At 41.0% G+C, this 25,916-nt stretch overlaps 1 protein-coding gene across 1 annotated transcript in view; it reads right to left on the reverse strand.

Moving 5' to 3' along the window:
• The window catches only part of RFX8 (regulatory factor X8), a 252,412-nt gene that overhangs the window by 76,882 nt on the left and 149,614 nt on the right, over positions 1-25,916 (reverse strand). The window contains exon 12 of the mRNA XM_064572648.1: positions 18,509-18,581. Coding sequence (XP_064428718.1) covers positions 18,509-18,581 — 73 coding nt within the window. The remainder of the gene's footprint in view (positions 1-18,508; positions 18,582-25,916) is intronic.

Below are 25,916 nucleotides of genomic sequence, written 5' to 3' on the forward strand. Positions count from 1 at the left end.
TCTTTTTAAAAATACACTAAGTAGGGGTGCCTGACTGGCTTAGTCACTGAAGTGTGCAACTCTGGATCTCAGGGTTGTGAGTTTGAGCCCCACGTTGGGTATAGAGATTACTTGAAAATAAAAAAATCTTAAAAAATATACTATTTGTTTTATATTTTGTCTGATAACTAATTATCTGAAGTTCAAAGTTCAGCTTCTCCAATCTACTATTTTACTTGTTCTCACTCAAGACGTCTGGTTACTTTTCATGCTTGTTTGCTTTGGCTATCTATTGGCCACTCTTCTTGAAAAACTATCTTCAGAGTTTTATCTGCTTGAGGCTGAAGATGCTTTCCTCTAAAAGAGAATCTGTGCTTATTTTGCCAGTAGTCTTGGGACACTCGCTACTAGTCCTGGAGTTGTATTAGGCCATCAGGTGATATGGTTACGGACTGCAAATCCACATAAGGGCTAGCTTGTGGTTATGACTCTAGGGAAATTTTTATTTCCCATACTCTGCTCAGTATTGATTCAATTTTCTTCAAGTCTTCTTGTGGATGTTTGCTTAAGGAATAGACTTTTTGGATCCCAGCTTAATGGAGGGAGGGTCTCTCCTAAGACCAACTCCACCCTGGGCATGCCCTAGGTACTGACTTTTCTCCCATTGTCCCATGAGACCAAAAAAACCCAAGCTCAATTTTGACCAGTTGACAGATGCTCCAGAAGGAACATCAGAGCTCTACTTAATTATATAGGTCTCCACTTCAATGTTTGGTTTGGTAATTCCTTATTATCTTGTCAGCTCTTTGATGTTTTTAATATCCAGTAAAAGTGAACTTAAAATTATTAGAAGTCTTGGGGCTGAAACAATCTGAACATATTCTCAAACTTTAAATGGGTAAGAAGCCTGACACACTGGCATGGAACCAGGTGTGGCATGTGAGTGCCTAGTTGGCCACTTTTGCAAAACTAAACTGGCACTGTGGGATGACTCAAACACTGCGTTAAGGTGCCTGATGCTGATGCTCATCAGACTCTAGAAAGGATCTGGGTAAAATGAATGGGTAAAAAAAGATGTTAAAATATTTCCTATATTAATTTTCATTAATTTTTAGCAACAGTATTATTCTGAGTAACCTAGCTCATTGAATTTCCAGAAGTAGAAGTCTACCATTTTCATCTGACCAGTTCTTAGTCATCCATTAAGACACATTCAGGCATCAACTCCCCAGAGTATTTCCTTATCCTCCTAGTCCTACCCATGTGACCCCAAGTACAGTGCCATCACTGTACTTATCACACCACATTCTTTTTTAATCTTGTTTTTAATTGTGAAATATAAGGCACTACAAAAAGCACATTAAATATAAAATATAGCTTAACAAATTAGTATAAAATAGGGGTTGGCAAATATTTTCTGTAAGGGGCAAGTTAGTAAATATTTTAGGCTTTGTGGTCCTATGGTCTTTCTCAACAGCCAACTCTGCCATTGCAGTGAAAAGCAGCCACAGACAATATATAAACAAATGAGTGTGGCTGTGTTCCAATAAAACTTTATTTACAAAAACAAGTGGCAGGCAGGATTTAGCTCACAGGTTATAGTTTGCTAACTCTTTAGTAGTTTATACTAATAAGTAAATATTCTTGTAACCATCAACTGAATTTAGAAATGGCATATTGCCTTTCTTGGACCTTCTCAATCATAATTCCTCCTCACAAATACAATTACTATACTGACCTTGATGATAATTCCATCTTTGCTTTTCTTTATAGCCTTATCACCTAACTATGCATCCTTAAACAATATAGTTAGTTTTACTGATTTTAATTATTATATATGAAAACATTTAATTTTTTGCATCAGAACTCTTTTTACTTATGTTTTTAAGATTCATCCATGGTGCTTCATCTGGCTATAGTTAATTCATTTTCTTTGCCGTATAGTATTCCATAGGATTGTATTGCCATACACATTGTATACCACACTTTATTTATCCATTCTATTATTCATGGATATTTAGCTTGTTTCCAATAGTTTGGGACTATTTTGAATGTTTCTATGAAATGTCTTTTCATACACATATGCAAGCATTCTGGTTGCCCCCCAAAATTCCCAGCAGTGGAACTGCTAGGTCATAACGTATGTAATTCTTCAATTTTATTCAACATGAGAAACTGTTTTCAAAGGGGTTATAGTAATGTACACTACCATCAGCAGTGCGGAGAGTTCCTGCTGCTCCATGTTGTTAAAGATAAAAGATTGCTGGCTGAATGATCACTCCCTCCCATCCCCCACCTTAGGCAGAAAACTCAATCCAGCAGAAACTTTAAAGTGTAAAATTCACTGGCTCTTAGTATATTCATGGAGTTGTGCACCCATCACAACAATCAACTTTAGAACATTTTTATTACTCCTAAAGAAAACCTGCACACCTTAGTGGTCACTCCCTACCTCCTCCATCCTCCCATCCCTAGGCAACTGCTAATTTACTGTCTGTCTCTGTATTTGCCCAGTTTGGACATTCCATATATCAGTGGAATCATATAATACATGGTCTTTAGTGTCTGACTTCTTTCAGTTGGTACAATCTTTTTAAGGATCATCCATATTGTAGCATGTATCGGTACCAATTACTTATTTATTAATTTTAAATTAATTACTAAATTAAATAATTATTTAATAATAATTCCAAATACTATGATACCATTCTCCACACTGGGCTAAGGGCTTCCTTCTTGGCTCCTAGTGCTTTGAATAAGCTAATACATGTTTCTCTAACTGAAAATTACTTAATATTTTTCTAAATAAAAAGGACTATCTCCCATCTCCTTGTAAAGAGCAGGCCTATTCTCTGTCTTTGGTAAATGGAAGCAATTTAATCCACCCTGGGGATGTGGAATAGCTGTTTTAGTAATATAAATAAGGGATGCCTTGCTGTGAATAAAGTGTCGATTCTGATGGGTGAGATTAAAGATAAAGTCCCAGATGAATTGGGCAAGGGTTTTATTAGATTTTATGTCTGCTAACATCACTGAATAATGTGATACAAAATATCCAATGTCGCCCTCCCTGCAGAGCAGCACCAGTGATGGGCCAGACTGACCTCTCCTCAATAGCTTTCTTAAGCCAGGAAAAGCCTCAGTTTCCCTTGTCTGCCTGCTCTTTTTAATCTAAAAAGCCTTTCAGGGCATGGGCCCTTCAGAGGCAATCTCTCAGCTCCCTCTGACCTAAGGTAATACAAAGAAGGAAGTAGAATTATCTGAATGAACTGGAAGAAGGCTGGCCATAGGGCACTTCAACTGAAGCCCCTCTGGGACACTAGAAACAAAACAAAACAAGGACTAAAGGCTGATGAGAATACTGGCTCATACCAATTGATGATATGACCATACCAACTGATCAATATGTTATCAGATATCAAAAGATTTAACAATAGAACATTTGGAAATGAGTACTCAGATGGAATAAATGTCAAATAGGAAAACAGGGAGATAATGTTATGGGCTTCTTACAAAACTTATGTCAAAGTATAATGTTCAAAATGTTAAAAACATGACTTTCATACAAATATAGAAGGTTTATTTAACACATTAGTGAGAGATTCAGTACAACATTAAAGCTGTTTCAAAGTGGAATTTAAGAATTCATTTAGTCAGGAAAGGCCTACTGAAATGGCTTTGCTAAGTGTATTTGTTTACTGAGGCTAACATTGCAAAATACTGCAGACTGGGGGCTTAAACAGCAGAAATTTATTTTCTTATGATTCTGGGGGCCAAAAGTCAGAGATCAAGATGTTGGCAAGGGTTGATTTTTCCCAAGGCCCCTCTTGTTGGCTTGTAGCTGGCCATCTCCCTCTGTCTTCACAGGACCATCCTTCTGTGTGTGTCTGTGTCCTGATCTCTTGTTATAAGGACACCAGTCAGATTAGATTAGGGCCCATCCTCACGACTTCATTTTATCTTAATTACCTCTTCAAAAGTCTTGTCTTCAAATACACCATAAGGTACTGGGGGTTAGGATGTTAACATATGAATTTAGGGGTAGGGGGACACAATTCAGCCTATAACACTTTGTATTAGAGACAAAACTAGTTATGTCCTAACAGGGCAAGAAAACTGTAACTTTGAGTGTAACTTTCTTTACCAGACAGAAATATTTACAAACCTAACTAGACAAAAATCTACAATTAAGAATCCAGGCCAAATCAGTAGTAATTAGTAACTCAAGCAAAGGTACATTCCCTAAATAATCCTTGAGTTGGCCTGTTCAACAATGTCCCTAAATGACATTGAAAGGAAATGCAGTCACCCTTGTATTGTAATCCCAACTTTGCGTAGTTTGTTTTTTTTAACACGTGTAACAAATACAACAAAACATAAAAATAGATAAGCGAAAATACAAGAGGTTAAGGTTAAATGCTGAACAGTGTATACTGGAGAAACTGTGAGTCTTGAAATACACTCAAATAGAATTTCTTCAGGATTAGGTTATTTGTAAAAATCCATTTAGTAACATTGAAACTATTTTATTGCCTCTTTCAATTTATATATAAATTTAAAAGTCACGATAAAACTCAACGCATTAAGTATTCATTCATTATTTTGTTCACAGGTTTAAATTAAACACTGTACTGTGGGAAAAAATGGATTTGAGCAACTAACATTACTTTTTTCCATATCTGCTTAAATTTATAAGAGTTATTTTCACATGAGCAATTAATGTGTCTACTTAGAAATGATTCTGGCATAAGTGACAATAGAGTCAACTGAACCTTGACTCCATAATACTTTCTTAGCTATCAACACTATGCTGGTTTAAATGCACCCTTGTGTTACCTTAATGTTTGACAGACACTCCCAGCACCCAGTTACGTCCAGGCTCCCTAACCTATGTCAAATGAATGAGGCATTACTGCTTCTCTTTATGGTACATAAATGCTTCTCTCTATGATATATATAAATGGTATAAGGTATATAAATGAATAATATTCTTTTTTTTAAGATTTTTTATTTATTTGAGATAGAGAGTGAGAGAGAGAGAGCATGAGTAGGGGGCAGGGGCAGAGGGAGAGGGAGAAGTGGGCTCTCCACTGAGCAGGGAGCCCAACGTGGGGCTCAATCTCAGGACCCTGGGATGATAACCTGAGCTGAAGGCAGACGCCTATTGACTGAGCCACCCAGGTGTCCCTAAATGAATAATATTCTATTTATTTTTGGAAAACCCCACTCACATACTCCATTTTTCTTCTCAATAGTAATAGCTTTCTTATTGTTATGAGAAGCGATTTCTTTTATTATTATTATAAAGGCAATATGTTATTGTTATTATTATTAAGGCAATATATATTTGTTATCAAACAGGAAATTTTATCCAGCCCCCTCATTTTATTTTATTTTTTAATTTTTAAAAAAGATTTATCTGTTTATTTGAGAGAGAGAGCGAGAGAGCAGGAAAAGGGGCAGAGGGAGAAGGAGATAGAGAATCTCAAGCAGACTCCCTGCTGAGTGCAGAGACCAACGTGGGGCTCGATCTCATGACCCATGAGATCATGACCTAAGCCGAAACCAAGAGCCAGACACTTAACTGACTGAGCCACCCAGGTGCCCCCAGCCCCCTCATTTTAAACAACAGAGAAATGAAAAAAATTCTAGAGTTCTCTATACAAGTGGATGATTCTTAGTATATTTTCCTAGACATGGAATTGTTGAGGTAAGGAGCAAGCATGTTTAAATTTTGAATAGATACTGTCAAATTACTCTGTAGAAAAGTTGCTTCTATTTTTCCTGCCACATGCAGTGACTGAGAAAGCCTGCCCCTTTCTTCATATGCTGGTCAACATTAGATGTTTGTGGTTTGTTTTTTAAGCCAATTAAAAAAATATGTTGCTAATCTAATTCATGGGTTTTTTTTCTCATTTCTATTTTAAATTTTATTTCTTTAATTATTTGGAGAGTTGTTTTTCATGTTTCATGGCTTTTGAATTTCTCTTGTGAATTCATTAATCATATTCTTTACCTGATTTTCTATTAAGGTGCTTGGCTTTTTCTTATTGATTCATAAGAGCCCTTCCTCTGGTAAAGGTTTGTGATTTGGATGTTAACCATTTCAGTTGGATATCTGGCAAATATTTCCCTCTCCTTTTCTTTGTTTTATTAATTAGCTAATTAATTTATTTATTGTTTGGGTGAATTTTTGCCATGTGCAAGTCCTATGTTTTTTGTAGTCGATCTTTTTTTTTTTTGTAGGCCATCTTTTAAAATATAATTTCTGATCCAAGTATCAAGATAAAGTAATATATGTACCTTTGCAGCTGATATTTAAAAGAATAACTTCTTAGAAGGTAGGGACTGATGTTACATATTCTGTATGTTGTGGAGGTTGGGTAATTATTAAGCAGCAACAAATTTAGGTATGTAAGGAAAAATCAATACATAATAATAACATGCTGAGAAAAAAATGATCTTAGCAGAAAAACAAAAGAGTGAATACAATTTCTACCAATGTATCTAAAGGGGAAGTAAAAAGTCCACATGCAATGCAGTAGCTAATGGGAGCAACAGTTAGCTACATTCTGGATTTTTTAAAAAAGTTGAAGTCCCTGGAAAAGGAAATGAAAGGCTCTGAAAAGTAGGATAATTTTGTTTAAAAATGCATGAAGCTCTTTGATAATACAGCGTGGTTGGGAAAATTCCAGAAATGGCGATCTACCCACAAGAACAAAGCTGAAGTATTTTATGTCATAAAATGAAGTAAAAATTTTAAAAGGATAATTTCAGCAACTTTACGGCTATTTTCCAGGAGATCAGTTACAACCACAGATCTGCAGCTGTGAGCAGAAATTATCTGGGTTCCCCCAGCATGGGATGAGAAAGCAAAGGAGAGCTCTAAGTTCATACAAATCCAAGTCTATAGCCAAGAATAATTTAAGAACTCCGGTGATAAAAGATTAGCAATTGGCCTTTAAAAGAGTGTGAATAGAGTGTGTTTGTAGTTTAAAAAAAAAAAAAAGGAAATAAACAGAACTGAAAAGATAAACTATATTGTCACTGTTGTTGCCATATTCCCCAAAAGCCATATGAAAATTCTTCAGGCACCTCCAACCCTCAGGTTCAAACTCAGGCCCCAAACCTTCTAAGCCTACCCCTGAGGTCTTGGTTAGTCTACTCTCACCTGTCCTGATAGCCAAGCTAGGAAGCCTGAGTTATCTGGGCTTCCTCCCTTCTCCCTTCCCTGCCTTATACCCAAATGATGGACAGGTGACAGTTGTTCTGAGGAACTTTCCCGGCCCCCGGTGAAGATTACATTCTTCTACTGTGCTTCTAAAAGGAAGGTGCTTTTTCAAGATTGAGTTTATCACAGCTGTTTTGTATTTATGGTCCATGTACATCCCTGGCACATAATAGATGCTCACATGGTTTCCTGAGTCGAAATTAAAACCAGGAAGCCTAGTCACCTACGGGATGTATTTTCTATGGCGGAATCAGTCTGGCTACTGTTGCAGCATTGCTGCTCCATAATCCTTGCAGATTTCATTGCTATCATTTTTATGATGATTCTCCTCTGGCCTAGGATGCACGGGGTTTGTTTTTTTTTTTTTTTTGCAGCTGTTAGTAACTGCCTACAAAATTCTAGACTGTATCCCGAGGCTTGAATTAGTCTCTGTAAATTAATAGGCTACTGCGATCACTTTTTATTACCAAATCAAAGAGCCACCTATGATGCAAGGCATTTTATAACCTTTGGGGAAAATATTTCTGAAAGCCAGTCTCATGCGTCATGGGAGTGGCAATATGAGGATGTCTATTGCTTTTTAAAAAAGAGAATTCTTCTTTCTAGTCTATTTATAGAAGAAGCTTTCACATTATTTTACAAAGTGCACTTTAAGCACCTCTGTGCTACATATATCGAAATGATGTTACTGGAGAGAAGTTTGAAAATGAGCTGCTGGAGCTGGGAGGCTAAGCTGTCTGCTACCTCTGAAGAAAACATGTCTAATTCAATTATCAGAACCAAACAGTCAGTTCCTGGTCAGGTGGACGGTAAACTGACCTTGCCATAAGCCAGCCCTACCCGAAGCTGGATAGATGGGTAGTCATGAGAGATACATAGCCCAGCTCAAGTAGTTCCTGATGGCAGGGACTTGATCCCGGTCACCATTTTATTCCAGAATATTACCAATAAAAGGCCCCTGAAGCAGTTTACTGTTTTTGAGATATGCACAAACTTCCCTTCAAACACAGGCTGTTCTGATGGACATGATGGGTTAGCAGGTGGCAAAGGGGTTTCCTGGTTTTGGGCACAGACGAAATTTGGGGGGAAAGTAGCAAGAACAAGAATAGGCTTTCACTGCCCCATAAAAGAAAAGATGTTCCAGATCTGAGAGGCATTAAGAGGCACAGAGCCTGGCACACAAAGGGAGAATGTAAGGGAGCTCCAAAGAAGTATGGAGACACTGTCAAGACCCAGGGTAATCAGGGAGGTGCGCTCACAACAGCCAATGTTCCCCATGGCCTCCCACCCCATCCTGCTGACGACATGGCAGGAGTCTGTCTGCTCAGTGCCCGTGAGGCTTAGCTGGCTGCAGTGCAGTGTTCCCCATGTGTCCTATTTTTAGCCCTTCAGATGGGCCTCCAAATACCTGTCAGCCCAAGGGATGGAAGCTGGGGCTTTGCAAACGAAGATGACCCCATCCTGCACTGTTAGCTCATTTAGACGAGACCCTGGAAGGAGCCAGCCCAAGCCTGCCCCTGAGGTTGGGTGGTGGTCATTACTTTCTGCTGAACAAATGCTGGAAGGAAGCAGAACAGCAAAGGTGTGAAGGTATGGAAAAGAAGGTCAGCTGGCCAGTCAGGCTACACATATTTAAGAGTACCCACTATCTCCTTGGTATTCTTTTAGGTGCTGGGAAAAGGGCAGTGAAGTTCCTGCCCTTGAGGAGAATAAAGACAGGAAACAGGAAGGTGGGCAGGTGGGCAGTCAGGGCCAAGGATGGGTTTATAAAGAATGAGCAATGTGGTCTATCCTTACAATGGAATAATATTCAGCCCTGAAGAGGAACGAAGTTCTGACACGTGCTACAGTGCAAATGATCCTCAAAAACATCATGCTAAGTGAAAGAGGCCAGACACAAAAAGCCACATATTGTATGATTCCTTTTATATGATATATCTAGATGAGATCTATCGCCAGAGAGCAGAATGTAGATTAGAGGTTGTAGGGGCTGGGGGGAGGGTGAATGGGGAGTGACTGCTAAATGCATAAGAAGTTTTACTTTGGAGTGTTGAAAGAACTGCTTTTTTGGTCACAGTTTCTATACTGTGTGATGCAGAATGGGAGGAAAGGCATGGACGGTAGGACTGCAGAGGTGGATGGAAATGGAGGTGGACTCTGAGAGGTGCTCCTGGCTCCCCTTTCTTGGGGACAATCTGAGAGATGGCAGAGGCACCACATGCCCCAGACAAAAGCTAAGTACCTCTAAATCAACACAGTCCTGGTGCTGTGGAGGGCAGAGAAGCCCAGGAATAAATCACAGAGCTGGCTGTTGAGGATACTGGACAGTCCTATGGTGAGAACCCCTGAGCAGTTTCAGCAGGCAAGAGGAGAGGAGAGGGTGTTTTAGGAGGTGTCATGCAGGCCAGTTGTCCTCAAATCGTGCCCTGGGGATTGCTGAGTGATCTGTAGACATGTTCAGGGCCAGTTTAAAAGTATTTTCACAAGAATATTAAGCTGTAATTGGCCTTTTCACTCTCATTCCCTCACAAGTGTACACTGAAGTTTTACTAGAAGCTACCAGGCGTGTGGTATCGTGATTAGCTGAATAAAGAAGCAGTGATGAGAGGGGCCCCTGGGTGGCTCAGTTGGTGGTGACCAACTCTTGGTTTTGGCTCAGGTCATGATCTCAGAATCAGCTATGGGAATCTAGTTGTTTTCTATTAAGCCAGACACTAAAGAGATTTGGGAAAATATAAAACAATTCCACTCTTCTTTAAAGTTTTTTTTTTCCCCATTAAAGTTTTTAAAATTATTGCCTTCTTTTTCATAAGACTCTGTTATTTATCTTACTGGATTTATTATTGTCATTAAAGTGAATGAATAAATATATCTTTTTAAGTTCTCAGTTTTAATTTCTAACAGGGTAACTATCAATAGATAGAATTCAAATATACAAAAGCTCTTTGGGTTCCTCAAATTTTGAAGAGTGAGACCAAAAAGTTTGAGAACTGCTGGTATAGGTTATAAAATGGATCTCTTTTCATGATTTTGGTGGGACCCATGTAAAACCTGGACCATGTGGGCTTTTAATTCTTTGGGGGCTTGATCATAGGAACTTTAAAAAAAAGACTGAAATTGCTGGTCAGCTAAGCTAAAAAAACACTCTGCTAAAGGCTTATGTATTTTCGAATTTTGTTTTCTAAATTGACTATATCATCATTTCCTCACCTGAACATTTTATCATCCTGTTTCCTCCTTGATATTACATACTGCCTATTCTCTAAAATCCGGGACCTAATCCCTGTTCCAACTTTCTTCACATAGAAATATCCAAACAAGATAAATTCCAGCTGGGAACCAGGCAGCTCTAAGTTGTTGTGGCTCTCTGGTCTTGAATGCAACACAGGCAGTGAAATCATTCATCCTTTCTAATGACAAATAAATATTTGTTTCATGGGAAGAAAGTCAAATTTCATGACTAGTAACACTATCAAAATTAAAATCACTCTTATCAAAAGCCCAAGAGATCTTCTGTAGAGGTCTTCTATTCAATAAAGCAAAATGCTCTTGATCCAATGAATTTACAAATCCATCAGAATTTATTGTAATAGTCTTTTTTTTTTTTAAAGATTTTATTTATTTATTTGACAGAGAGAGACATAGCGAGAGCGGGAACACAAGCAGGGGGAGTGGGAGAGGGAGAAGCAGGCTTCCCGCAGAGCAGGGAGCCCGATGTGGGACTCGATCCCAGGACCCTGGGATCATGACCTGAGCCGAAGGCAGACGCTTAACGACTGAGCCACCCAGGTGCCCTATTGTAATAGTCTTTAACTCATTGATCCATGATCATTATAATCTCAATAAAGACTGAAAACTGATATAATATCCCCCCAAACAATTTGTAAGCTGGAGATATTAATGGATGTCATCTGGTTAATTATATTAGTATGGGTTTTCTAGAGAAACAGAACCAATAAGATATAGATAGATAGATAGATAGAATGATAGATATAGATACATACACTCTAAGATATTATAGTCCTATAAATAATAGGACTGTACATATAGCCTATAATACATATACACACATCATATCTATCATTAGCACACTGGAGATTCAGGAGAGCTGATGGTATATTTCCATTCTGAGTCTGAAGGCCTGAGAACCAGGAGAGCTGATGGTATAAGCTCCAGCCTGATTTTGAGTCTAAAGGCAGGAAAAGATGGATGTGTCAGCTCAAAAGACAATTAGGCAGAGAGGGTGAATCTCTCCTACTCAGATTCTTCTGTTTTATTCAGGCCTCCAATGGATTAGATGAGGCCCACCCACCTTGGGAGGGGCAATTGACTACACTCAGTCTACACAAGCACATGTTAATCTCACACAGAAACATCCTCACAGACACATCTGGAATAATGTTTTACCAAATATCTGGGCACCCCATGGCGCAGTCAAGTTGACACAAAAAATTAACCATCACAGTAATTTTCTAAATTCTCCTTTTTAAAACCATGGGGGCCGTATGTCATTGGGGTGGAGGTATTGAATCCTCTATCCCTGTGGGTATTCTGAAGATCCACAAGCCCAGTGTGGAATCCCTGTTTATGAGGATCATGCCGAATGCCTACCTGGCATATCCAACTTGGAAACCCTAGAATATTAAAGCAGCTACTAGAGTTCCCTTTGCACCAGGGCCCATAGTCATGATGAAGTGACAAAAAGGACATTCAAGGACTGATTCATTTCAGACTAAGACTCAAAGCAGAGAAAGTTACATGAAGCTGCCTTAGTCATTTCAAGGTTTGTGAGGAGATGTGGACTGAATATGCAGGGGCCTCATCCCAAATTAGAAGAAAGTTGATATACAAGAGGAGCGCCTATTATTTATTAGGGGCTGTGAATTTATGTATATTTCCTAAGGTTGTTCTTGTCACAGCCCATCTGAGGGACCCATTTGAAGGTTCCTAATGGCCAGAGTGACTTCACCATGTGGATCAGCTGTGAAAGTATCCTTCCCAGGTGTCCTCAGATGCAGAGCTACAGTAAGTATCTCCTCCATAAATATCTGTCACTGAGTTTTCACCAAAGCCACAGAGGGAATGAAGTAATAATGCTTTTCTGCTAAAGTGGAGATATGGGCATTTCTACACATGCCTGTGTGCCAGAAACAATGTTATACATGAGCACCCTGCTGGTAGAGGGTTGTTAACTAGAGGGAGAAGTCAATAGCAAGGGAGGGCAGCCCAGCATCATGTCAAAAGCAGGCATGTGGGGGTGTGGGGGTTGGGCAACAGAGAGGACAGCCAATCAAGGTATTAGTATGCTTACACAGGCAAGGGCTAGGGCAGGAAATTCAAGAGGAGAAGGCTGAGAAAAGAGGGACACTGAGTGGGGAAGGAGGCTAGGGTACAAATTAACCCAAGGCATCCTCACCAAGCTAGTTGGAAAGTCTGGGGAAGGTGCCACATCAGTGGGGATCTCAAGGGACAGCCAAAGCAATATACAGTTAAATGTTCAAGAAGCCGGGAAAGCAAAGGGATAGAGAGGCTTCAGGGAGATGACTGTGCATCCAGGGTTTGAGGAACATAGGGTACTGATATCTAACTCCCACCTGACAAGAGGCTAGGGGTGAGACTGCCCAGGTGTGGGCTGGATCTGGACCCACTGGGTCACCTCAAAATGGATCCCACACAAGAGGACTGTCTGGAGGATATATGAGCCTCAGATGTCCAGGGGGACAGGGTTGGAAGAAGTAGGTAGAAGAGAGGTTGGTGTTATGCAGCTTACAAGCTTCCTCTGTTCACTTAACTTATCTTGGGGTCAGTCAGCGCCCAGTAGACCAGTTCACATAGATCATCTACACAGTGCCCCTGATTTATAGCCAACGCACTGGTATTAGATGGTTTTCTATGGTGAAGGAGTCAAGATTGGAAAGAACATTGGAAATCTGGAGTACTTGTGAAGTTTATTTAGCCCAATCCCCACCCTGCCTAGACTGCCCATCATACTCCCTCTGGGGCATAGTGTCCTTGACTTGTTCATTCAGTCTTAAACAATTAGGGAGTGCTCTTGGTAAACTTGTGAGGTCGCTGAGGTGGAACGCTGGTATTCATTTTCTTCATCTGCCTCTTACTTTTTGGTGTCCTTTCCCCATTCCTCCTCCCACAAGTATCATCTTGGGACTTACTGGGTGATAAGTAATCCCCTCTCCACTTGCACCCATGGAGACTTGCCTCCTATGATGGTGCTCTCCCCTTGGGTTCAAATTCTGCCCCTTCCATTTACTAGCTGTGTGGTCATTTTGGGATCTAGTCTTTCATATGGAAAACATTGATAGAAAAGTACCAAACCAGAGAGTCACTGTGAGGATTAAATTAGACAATCAACGACACATAGTGAGCACACCATGAGTGTTATCTATTATCATTTGAACAGTGATCCGAAAAGGACTTAATATGCATACTTAGGATTATCTGGAAAACCAAGTATTATACAAAGATTTCAGTGACTGTCTGTGTCTTTATATGTTACTGGGACATACTGGTACAGTGGTCACTGGAAGATACAGCACTTAACTTGTACTACAAGGTTTCTCTAATTAAGAGCCAGGGATATATTGTTAGGTGTCACCAGGTTCACAGATTTGAGAAATGTTGCTATGTACTAAATGGATAATGCCTTCAAGTACATACAACTGACAAACCACAAATGTCCTTTGAGTAAGAATTGTGACATAAATACCAATAAATGTGGCCATGGTATCTCTAAATACAAATGTGTTACAGCCATGTGCTATGTGAGGGGTGGCTAACCTGCTCTGGGTCCCCTGGTACTCTGGAGCTTGCTCTCTGCTCAGAACTGGAAACCTAGAGTGTAAGATCTCTAAGATCTTTCCAGCTGTACAATTCTAAAATAGTATGTCCTTCAAAATGTAGGAAATCATATCACAACACAGAGGCATACGATATTGTTATGGACTGAATGTTTGTGTCCCTTCAAAATTCATATGTTGAAGTCCCAAGGTCATGAGGGTGGGGCCCCATGATGGGATTAGTGTCCTTATAAGAAGAGGAAGAGAGACCAGAGTTCTCTGTCATATGAGGACACAGCAAGAAGATGGATGTCTGCAAGGCAGGAAGAGAGCTCTCACGAGGAACAGATCCACTGGCACCTTGATCTTGGACTCCCAGCCTCCAGAACTGTGGGAAATAAATGTCGGTTGTTTAAGCCACCTAGCCTGTGGTATTTGTGATAGCGGCCCGAGCAGACTTAGACAGATGGCAACCTAAGCACCCTATTTGGTATAAGTAACATTAAATCAATTAGGGGTTCATTTGGGACAAGAATTTGCATTCCATAGCTCATGATTACTGATGGATCCTAGCTAGCTACCTTACTAAGAATTTTACCAGAAAACTTACAGAAGACTTGGCACAATTCTTCCCAGAACACCTGCAGCCTTAATTTAATAATGGGCAGGATGGAGTCATGAGGCCTGAGGTTGGATTTCTCCTCTACTGCTAGGTAGCTGCTTGATCTAGAAGGTTCTTTCTCTTTTTGGGTTCCAAGTACTCAGTGGCTTACCAAGAACAGAGCAAAGGGATCGGCCACCTCAGTTGCAGGCAGAAAGGGGAAGCACCATTGGTAAAGAATTTTAAAATAATAATAAAACCAACTAAAAGTCAGCCAGCTTTTTATTATCACTGTACTCTAGCAACTCTAAACAAAGTCAGTAATAAAGAAGTCCTCACTTGAGAGTCTTTTTTGGTTTAAGTTCTAAACAATTGGTGCAATTACTATAGATTTTTAATAATATTTATGTCAACTTCAGCATATTTGTATTACTTATTCATTATATTAGTTTTTCTATTGCTGCATAATAAGCTGCCACAAACTCAGTAGCTCAAAACAACATTCCCTTCTCGGTATATATCCAAAGGAAATGAAATCAGTATTTGGAAGACATATCTGCACCCTGTGTTCACTGAAGCACTATTCACAATAGCCAAGACACGAAAACAACCTAAGGTTCTTTGATGGATGAATGGATAGAGAAAATGTGAGACAGACACACACACACACCCCGGAATATTGTTCAACCATGAGAAACAAGGAAATCCTTCATCTGTGAACCATGGGCATTATCAATAGCATGGGCATTATGCTAAGTGAAAGCAGCCAGACACAAAAAAGGCGACTGAGTTCACTGCATGAACTCAATTATACATAGAATCTAAACTAGTCAAACTCAGAAGCACAGAGTAGAAAGGTTGTTGTCAGGGGTTGGGGGATAGAGGAATTGGGGAGATGTTGGTCAAAGGGTACAAAGTTTCAGTTATGCAGAATGAGTAAGTTCTGGAGGTCTAATGTCACAGCACTGTGACTATAGTGAAAAATACTGCATTGTATACTTGAAATTTGCTAAGAGGGTAAATCCTAAGTGTTCTTGCCACACACAAAAAAGTATGTGAGGGGGCGCCTGGGTGGCTCAGTCATTATGCGTCTGCTTTTAGCTCAGGTCATGGTCCCAGGTCCTGGGATTGAGCCCCGCATCGGGCTCCCTGCTCAGCGGGAAGCCTGCTTCTCCCTCTCCCACTCCCCCTGCTTGTGTTCCCTCTGTTGCTGTGTCTCTCTTTGTCAAATAAATAAATAAAATCTTAAAAAAAAAAGTATGTGAGATGGGATGGATATGTTAATTAGCTTGTGGTGATCATATCCCAGTATATACATATACCAAAACATCAAGCTGTCTCCACATCTTAAGTATATACAATTTTACTTGTCAGTTATGCCTCAATAAAGCTAACAAACAAACAAACAAAAAACCCAGCACCCATTTATTAGCTCCCAGCTATGTAGATCCAGCACAGTGTGGCTCAACTGCTTTTCTGCTCCAGGTCCCAAGACAGAAGTCAAACTGTCAGCAGCCTGAATCTTTGGCTCCTAAGGCCACTCACGTTCTTTGCCCTGTGGCCCCCTCCATCCTCAAGCCAGCAGCAAAGCATCAGAAATTTCTCCTGCTTCACATCTTGGATTTCTTATGTCTCTGACCTCCACAGCCAGATTTAAAGGGCTCATGTGATTAGGCCAAGCCACTTGGATAATCTCCCTACAAGATCAACTAATTTGAGACCTTAACTACATCCACAGAGTCCCTCATAACAGTGCCTAGATGAGTGTTTCACTGAATAATGGGAGAAGATGCCTCTGCACCCTGGAACGTGGGGGTCATCTTAGAGCTCTGCCCACCATAGTCCTTAATAAACTTTCTGTACCAGGGAACATTAATTCAGAGAACTTCCAACTATACAGTTGGCCCTGGGTTAGCCTGGACTCAGCTATACCCATTCCTTTTGAGAGTAAACTTGTGTTCTTTTGAGTGAGTTCACTTCAAGTTCGTGTCTAATCTCTGTCAAACTACATATTCCTGCATTTAAACAGATTTAATAAATCTATAATAACAATAAGAAATAAATAAGAAATAAACAATGGTAGCAGAATGATTGCAAAGATGAAGAAACAAAATACAAGTTGCTTCTATTCTGACTTTCTATATAACCACTTGGAGTTTTCACTTCTGAAATTTAAAACTGTGAAACCATGCAAAGTGCAAGGTAGGATATTTCTATTATGTACAAATTTTCCATACACAAAATGCATGATTAAATTTGAGTAAATTTTGAAAATGTATTTAAAATTCAATTTTTTTTTTTTACCTTACTGTGATTCAGTGGCTATTAAATTGCACTCTTGTCCATTACCATGATGGACCAATTTTTAAGTATACATCTTTCTCCTCAATATTAAAAAAATTATTGTAATTAAAAAACAGTAATCCACTGTTTCTTTCCTTTCTTGTACTGAAAATGTGCGTCCTTTTTTGTATTGGGTATTTATTTTGTTTTACTGTCATGACTATATATAGAAAGCTCAAGAAAAAGAAAATTTTACTGCATTTTTTTCTGGCCATTAACATCACTTATTCCATCTCATGATTATTGCTGAAACACAGTTTGTTGCAAAAGAGGGAGAGGGATAAAAACTGATCACATAAACTTGGTAGCCACTGTAGGTGCTTGGAGCAGTTTCAGGTAACATTAGCAGAGGCTGACATTTCCTGGCTGTCTCCCACATTCGGGAGACTGCGGTAAGTGCTTTGTAGACATTATCTCATTTAAGCTGCACAAAATCTTCATTTTCCAGATAGGAAGCAGCCCAAAGAGTTGGCACACTTGTGAGTATAGAAGCTGAAACTCGAACCCAGGCCAAGTCCACTCACCATGTCACTAACAGGCAATGTGTAGAAAAGCCTTAATTTGTTGAAAGCAACATGTTCGTGTTTGTTTTTTCCTGTTAGTCCCACCTCAGGGTGGGCAGCCCCATGATTTCCTGACCCAACTTCTCTGCTGAAGCAAACAGAACAGGCCAACCCCTTTCCACCCTCCACAGTTTTGTGCCTGAGCAAGGCTGACCTGCCTGATGCTGAGTTTCCCATCAGCTCCCCTTCTTCTGGCTCCATCACTAGCTTGGGGACAGTAAAGAAAGCAAGGCTTGCTCTGATATTTTTTAATCTGCTTGCCTGCGTCTTAGTTCTTTTATAGCAAGTGTGTGTGGTTGATAGGTGTAACCCCAGCACCTCCCAGGGTCCTTGGTACATCCTGTGGGTTTAAGAAATGTTTGTGGAGCTTACTCGGCTGGCTGAATGCAAGCTACTGGTTAAGAAGGTGTTTGGAAACTCTCTGGGAATTCTGTTTAATACTGCAACTCTGATCTCACATGAATGATGATCAATTCCTTCCTCTGGCAGGAAGTAGTGGTCTGGTTTCCTCAGCCAGAAATTTTCCCCTGCGGCTGTGGTAGATTAAAACGGAAGGAGCAAGCAAAGCTGTGGATCAGGCAGGACGGTCAAGGTCAGCATGGCTGTCCAATGTGTCCAATCACACTGTCAATGGAAGGAGAGTCTGGTTGTCACTAAAGCCAGGTACAAATATTCCAGTTCTCTCCTGCTGGTGCACGTCAGGACTGTACATCTCTGAACCCACTGCAATGAGGCATGACCATGTGACTTGCTTTGGCCAATGAAATATGAGCAGAAGCTTTGGGAGCTTGTAATTCACCATGTTGCCTTCTTCCGCCCTAGTGATCATGAAATTGTGTGTGGAGCAGGAACGTCCATCAGCCTGGGTCCCTAAACGATTGTAGTGAGCAGAAGTCCTCCACCAACCCACAGTGGACAAGTAGTGTGAGCAGGAAATAAACTCTTGTCATTATTAAGTCACTAAGATTTTTAGATAGATATTGTAACAGTACCTCACCTCTCCTGACTAACATGGAGGACCTCAGGCAGGTATGTGGAGGCTGAAGAGGACATCAAGGAACTGAAGAGTTCTGGAAAAGAGAAACAGGAGATGTGGATCAAGAGGTCAAGTGGGCTGGGGGTCTGGGTAGACCCTTGTCTATGGCTGGGCTTTACACAGTCTGTGCTGCAGGCTGGCTCCTTCTGAAGGTCCCGAGTGGGAAAGGTAAAGCACAGGCAGTGCAGTGACACCATCTAGGAGATATGGCAATGATGATTTTTTTAATAAAGATTTTATTTATTTGACAGAGAGAGAGATAGCGAGAGCAGGAACACAAGCAGGGGGAGTGGGAGAGGGAGAAGAAGGCTTCCCGCTGAGCAGGGAGCCCGATGTGGGGCTCGATCCCAGGACCCTGGGATCATGACCCGAGCCAAAGGCAGAAGCCTAATGACTGAGCCACCCAGGTGCCCCGCTAATGATGATTTTGTGGCAAATGCTGACTGTCAGACTCTTCTGATGGGGGAAGTGGTGGCAGGAAAAGGGTCCGGAAGAATGTATGTCATGCACTGAGCAGTTTGATCCCGGAAAGTTCTAACTTTCTTAAAAAATGAGTGAGTTGGGATATCCACAAAGGAGGAATAACTCAGACTTCCTGTGTGGGGAACAGTGCTTAGCTGTCAGTGAGTTATCATTTTATCACACATGTCTAGCGGCTAATGCACTTACTCTGGGGCCATGCCTAGAACAGAGAATTTCTTGTGGAACATTGGTCATTATTCATACATTCATTCTGCAAATATTTGAGATCCTAGGCACTGAACCTACCACAGTGAGTAGACAGGCTTCATGGATATTATGGTCTGCATAGAGCTGAATAATTAATAGCAATTTACAATATGGATTGTTAAGTACTCTGACAGACCTAAGTCCAGGTTATCCAGAAGAAAGCCACATGAACTAGTCTGGGAGGTTCACAAAGAACAAGGCTGCTAGTTACTGCATTGGGAGTTAAGTACCTGTTGCTGTGAAGCAAATGTCCCCCACTCTTAGAGATCAATGCAAGCTTTCCTTTCAAGGACCAAAAAGAGCAGGGAAATATTAAGTTGCCTGAGGATCTGAATGCAATATAAAAAGTTCTGAAAGTCAAAGGTCTTGGAATAGAACACTCACGAGGTGAAGGCTTATGATTCATACTCTCGGGTTCACTTCGTGGTCAAACCAAAAAAGAAAAAAAAAATCTGGGGAGTTTGAAGGAAGCCAGGTATCTGGAATGAATTAACTAGTTCTTTTTCCCTCTCTCTCTCTCTCTCTCTCTTTTTTTTTTTTTTAAATTATGAGTACTACCAGAAACTCAAGAGACCCGAGACTATCAGAAAATTATAATATCACAATGATAACAGGGCTAGGTGCCTATCTAGAGTTAACCCTTCCCATTCCAGAGAGTCCTACCATATCATCCCTATCCCACTTCCTTCCACTGACCAGACCTTTTCATCCCTCAAAATCTACTTCCCAGAATTACACAAAACAAACTCTAAGCAGTGGTTCCCTGTCAAGAATAGAAGCACATGGGGAGTGAGAAGTTAGTCCACTTTTTGCCTTTTTTTTTTCAATTTTTGTATTTTTTTCAATAATACAAGCATGTATTATTTTGTTTAAATGAAACCAAAAATAAACCACTAAAAATGCACCTCCTCCATGGAAGGTTCTCTGATTCTCTAGAGTGGAGTGACCTCTTGCTCTTCAAGTCTCATTGCCTTCTACCTTAACTAACTTTCACAGCTAAGTCTTTTCCCTTTCTCTAGACTATCAGTCCCAGCTAGAGTCATCTGTAGCATGAGCATGGTTGTGTACTGGGAACTCATCTAATGTTTAGTGGATGGATAGATACCTGTAATGTTGGCACCTTACTTCATGGGAATCGTGGTTTGCTTGTGTGTGTGTGTGTGTGCATGCACACACACATGCATGCGAGCATGTACATATGCACTAGAAATTCATTTCTTTAACTGAGTCCCCAACTTTGCACAGTTTAGTAGATGTAACAACTGTTTTTCATTCCCTTCTGGTTTCTACACACCTCCATCAGGAAGAAGCTGGCCTATCATTTCCTCAAGAAATGTGAAATAGCAGTACATAGGAGCTGACGGGAGTTGGGGAAATCTACAGCTCTTCCTCTGGTGAGGAAACAGGACTCTGAGCCAGCATTAGTCCTGAAAGGCCTGCATCCCTCACCCCCGCATCTGTGTGTGCCTGGGAAGCTGGCCTCCCTCCCACACCACTGTGCATTTTTCCCTCGTGGGTCCACTAGATGGCCTTCAACGAACACAGTGACTTTGAGGAGGCCCAGATTGAAAGAGGAAATACTTCTCTGCTTATTTGTTCATTTGTTTGCTTTCTCTTCCACCATTTGTCCCCATAAATCCCTTGAAGTATCACTCATATTAACAATACCTTGTGGATTTGAGAATGGGGAAAGTGCCATGGCAGAGTTGAAACTATGGACCTTCAAGCAGAGATTTCTGATTATTGGCAGAATGATAACTGATTTTCTGAGTGTTAGCATTTTGTTAATCACACATATACAACTCTCACTGAAAGAAATGAACAGTAAAATAAATCTAGAGGCTCATTATATATCTATTAAACTAGTTAAGATAAGGAGTAATGGCAAGACCTAGTATGGCAGGCCTGTGAGGGAGGAGGCTCATTTGCACATTGCTGGTACCTCGTATATAGTGTGGCTTTTATGAAGCAATAAAGCTTTATGTAAGAGCTATAAAATAACTCATATACTTTAACCAGGAAACTTTACTCTGAGGAAAAATCCAAAAGTTAGAAAAAAAGCAAGCAGCATAAAAATGTTTTGATCACTGCTATTTGTAGCAGTGAAAAACTTGGAAACAACTTGAGGGCTCAACAATGGGGAATGACTCAGGGTATCAGTATAATAGCTGGGCATTACAAATGGTGGAAAGTGTGACCTCTACCTGTATCTGTGCATGTGAAGTCACGTTAATGACATTTTCTCTTGTTAAAGACTAATTTCCTGGTTTAGAGAGTGACACTAGGAGCAGGTTATTTTCCTCTGAGTGAGCTCTGCTACAGACATTGGTGTGTCACCAGATAGGGGCTGAACAAAAGTAAATTCAAAAGCTACCTTCCCTGAGAGGAAGTGGACAGTCCCTCCGTCAGGGAGAATACAGCGCAGCCTTCCGGGGAGAGGGAACTGGAGGAGGTCTTAGTCACCTTGGGCAGCTAGAACGAACTACCACAGACTGGGTAGTCTAAACAACAGACTTTTATTTCTCACAGTTGTGGAGACTAGGAAGTCCAAAAAAGGTGCTGGCAGATTCAGTTCCTGGTCAGGTTTCTCTTCCTGGCTTACAGACAGCCATTTGCCTGCTGTGTCCTCACAGGGCAGGGAGGAGGAGGTTCTGGTCTCTTCTTCTAATCCCATTATCTTCATGACCTCATAAACCTAATTACCTTCCAAATACCCTACCTCCAAATACTATTGTGTTGGGGATTTGGCTTCAACATAGAAGTTTTGAGGGGACACACATATTTAGTCCGTGGCAGGGAACAATTCCACCAGCAGATGTTAAGCATTGTATAGAAATAGCCCAGGCCAGGGGAATGCTTGAGAGCTGCTTCCTTTGTGGGACTCACTGGGTGTAGTTGTGGTTCTAATGGAGACAGGCTGGGCTCTCAGGGGCTAGCCCACACATGTACAGATGAACTACTGTCTGCTCAGATTGCATCACTTAACAATCATAGACTTTTTATTCTGATCTAGCATTTGAACCTACATTCAAACTACCACACAATTACATGTTACACTATTTTGTGTATAACTTAGGGCCTACAGGCTTGAACTACTTTAGGGGATAGTCTGGTGATCAAAGGGAAGAAGCCATGTGATAAGGCAGCATTTGTTTAGTAGATGTAAGTCTACTCCCAAGTCCCAAAAGGGAGATTTTCCGGGCATCCTTTCCACTGCAGTAAAAACAGGTAGGATATAAGGCAACATTGATTGCTGCAACACAAAAATGTATATTTGAGCTCTGACAAGTTAAGCATTGCAAATTAAAAAGGGTCATATAGAATATAAGGTTTGGTTCCTTTCTCCTATAAGATTGTAGAGTTAAAAATAAAATTTTTAAAAATTGTTCAAGATTTCCTTAAAATCAGAGATAGCTTTCATGATCACACATTAAAATTTTTGCTAAGCACTTACTGTGTTCTGGACCCTGTGCTAGATACCAAGGTTACATCATTGAATAACATAGACCACTGTCTTGACCTTTATCAAGCACAGTCTAGTGTAGAAGGCAACACTTACAGAATTAATTAATGCTATAGTGACAGGTGCTACAAAGGAGAACCCCAACTGCTATGAGATTGAATATCAAAGGTCCTATTTAAATGGGAATGTGGTGTGAGAATGGGGACTCAAAGATTGTTTTTTTAAAAATGTGGTTTAGACAGACTTGAAGGGTAGAGGTTAGTTGAGTGTGATCAGCCAGGTAGAGCTGCCATAACAAAATACTTTTGGACTGGGCAGTTTAAACACCAGAAATCTATTTCTCACAGTTTTGGAGGCTGGGAAGTCAAGATCAAAGTGTCAGCTGAGTTGTTTCTGGTGAGGATTCTTCCTGGCTTATAGCTGGCTATGTCCTTGCTATGTCACATGGTGGGGAGGGGCAGGGAGAGCTCTCTTGTGTTTCTTTTTATAAACAGATATGAATACTACTGGATTAGGGCCCCACTCTTATTACTTCATTTAACCTTATTTACCTCCATAAAGTCCTTGTCTCCAAATTTAGTCACACTGGGGGGCTGGGGCTTTAACAAATGAATTTTGGGAGGATACAAACATTCAGTCCATAACACTGAGAATAGGGGGAAAGAAGGAAGGGTATTATAAGTAGAGGGAGCAACAGGTGCAAAGGTCCAGGGCAGGAAGTGAAGGAATGACCCTGTGGCTAGAAAGGCAAAAGTGGAAGCAGGAGGAGAGGTTGGATTAGCCTGAGCCATGGAGGCCAAGTGAAGGATTTTGTTCTAATCTAGAAGTAATGGAAAACCACTGAAAGGTCTGAAGCAGGGGAGTGATACTGGAGGGCAAGAATGAATGTGGGGCAAGTAGTCTGGAAGCAAGAGATGATGGAAGCCTGGACTCTGGTAGTGGTTTCAGAGATGGAGAGAAGGAGATGGATTTGTAATATGTTTTGGAGGTAGAATCAACAGGACTTAGTAAAAGTTTGAACAGGAGAAGAGGATGTCAAACATGATTCTTGGTGTTCAGCATGAACAACTCTACAGATGTTGGCCATTAATGGGGAGGGTTTTGGAGGAGGAGCAAGTTTGAGGTGGGGGAAGGGCAGGCTGGCTAGTTTAGTGTGGACAGTTAATTTGGAGATATCTATAAAGTTTTCAAAGATGAAATTGGATATACAGGAGAGGTCTGAGCTGGAGATACCCATTTGGGGACAAGTGAATGGTATCAGCTAAGGAGAGAGTAGAGAGTGAGAAAAATAGAAAGCCTAGGATTGAACCCTGAAGAACACCATTTATAGGTTGAGTAAGGGAGGGCAAGGCAGTGAAGGAGGCTGAGAAGTGGTCAGTGAAGTAGGAGAGAAACCAGGAGAACAGGATGCCATAGAAATCAGTGGGAGAGAGTATTTCAAGAAGGTGGTGGTCAACACTGGTGAATGCTGCTGTCAAGTCAAGAAGAGGACTGAGATGTCTCTATTGTTTTTAGCAACTTCCATGGCCTTCCTTGGAAAGGCAGATTTTGTGGAGTTGTGAGGCTAAGACAATCTTGAGTGGGTTGGGAAGTCAGTGGAAGGTGAGGAAGTTTGGCTGTGAGGGGCAGAAGAGGTGGTGTGGGAGATGGAGACAATGTGGGACTGAAGGAGGGGTTCTGCAAGATGGAGGAGACCGATTGGGTTTTATTGGATCTATTAGAAGGATCTATTATCTGACTGGAGGGGGTCCAAGATATCCTTACTGGGAAGGCCAAAGAGGATGGGTCTAGAGCCCAGGAGGAGCACCAGCCTGAGGGGGAAAGACACAAAGGTCCCAGCTTATCTGAGGAGGAAAGGGAGAAAGGGAGATGATTGACTAAGGAAATAAAAAGCTGACTGGATGTCTTGCGCTGGGGTTGGGGGCTGTTGTTCACTGTTAGCTTCTCAGTGGGGTGACCAGCCTGGGCCACGAGTTGGGGAATCCCTAATAACACTACTTTCAAGTCTCTCCTCTTGGGCCATCTGATGCCCCTGAGGAGAAGCTTCCAGCATTCTCTGCAGAGGGTGAAGACCTGCTTGCCTGTGCTCTGGGAGCCGTGTGAGAGAAGAGGGCTGCCCACCACAGCTTTGAGTAGACACAACATGTCATTTTCCTATCCTTTTAGTACAGGGTCCCGTCCTCAGTTGTGCCTGATAGTCCCAGTTCTGAGCGCTCTCACCATAGACCAAATCTCCAGTCTCCTGACAGGGTTGGGGAGAGGCAATTATGGTGTGGAGCGGAGGGGGCACCTGTAGACCTCCTCTACCCCCAATTTCAGAAGCACTTGCTGCCGTCCTGTAAACTGTGTAGATCTCAGCTTTCTGCACTGCTGGATTTGGCTTTCATCTGCTTTCCAGCTTCTAAAACCTCATTGCCTCCTCTCCTGCTCATTTTATCGTAGTTTGGGTTTCAGGAGAGATCAAAGTCAGAGGCAGGTGTTTAGCTCACCATCTGTATCTAGAAATCAGAACCAGAGCCTGTGGATTGTGAAAGAATACTTTTGCTTGTGTAGGAAAGGAAGAGGACCCAGAGCCTTTTGTCCCCTCTGCTGCTATATGGATACCAACACCTCAAACCAGCCTGCTCACCGAGGCACATCAAACCAAACCAAGCAAAACGGAGACCACGCACCGATGGTAAAAACTCCAGACTCTGAGGCTCTGTCAACTTGGATTTGGAATTACATAGGCCCAGAGCCTTCAGTCTCACTGGTGGCCTTTAGCAGCCAAAGATAAAATGAGACAAATTTAGAAACACTTCTGCATCTTCCTAATATAATGATTCATGAAATTTCCTTTAAGTCCAGAGAAATGATTTCTTTTTCTGAAGTTTTAAAAAAGGAATTTTAAAAAAATTTTTTGCAGAAATCAAAAAAAGAAAAAAAAAAAAAAAGACGAAGAAGGCAAACTTAACCATAATCCTATCTGCTGCACACACACATGATTTTGTTGTTTTGTTTTTTCAGATTTTCAAACATTTCTGGTCCACAGATATTCACAATACTACAGAAAAAATCTATTTATAGGTCACCTCTTATTGGTTTGTAAAAGTAGTCATTCCTCTAATCCTTTCAGGGCCGAAGCCAGGCCCCTTTCTGAAGGAAGAGCATGACCTGTTTCAGGTAAATAACATATAG

The sequence above is a fragment of the Mirounga angustirostris genome, unplaced genomic scaffold (genome assembly GCF_029215605.1).
Source record: "Mirounga angustirostris isolate CCGP_5_RB_7025 unplaced genomic scaffold, mMirAng1.0.hap1 SCAF_10, whole genome shotgun sequence".
Lineage (NCBI taxonomy): Eukaryota > Metazoa > Chordata > Mammalia > Carnivora > Phocidae > Mirounga > Mirounga angustirostris.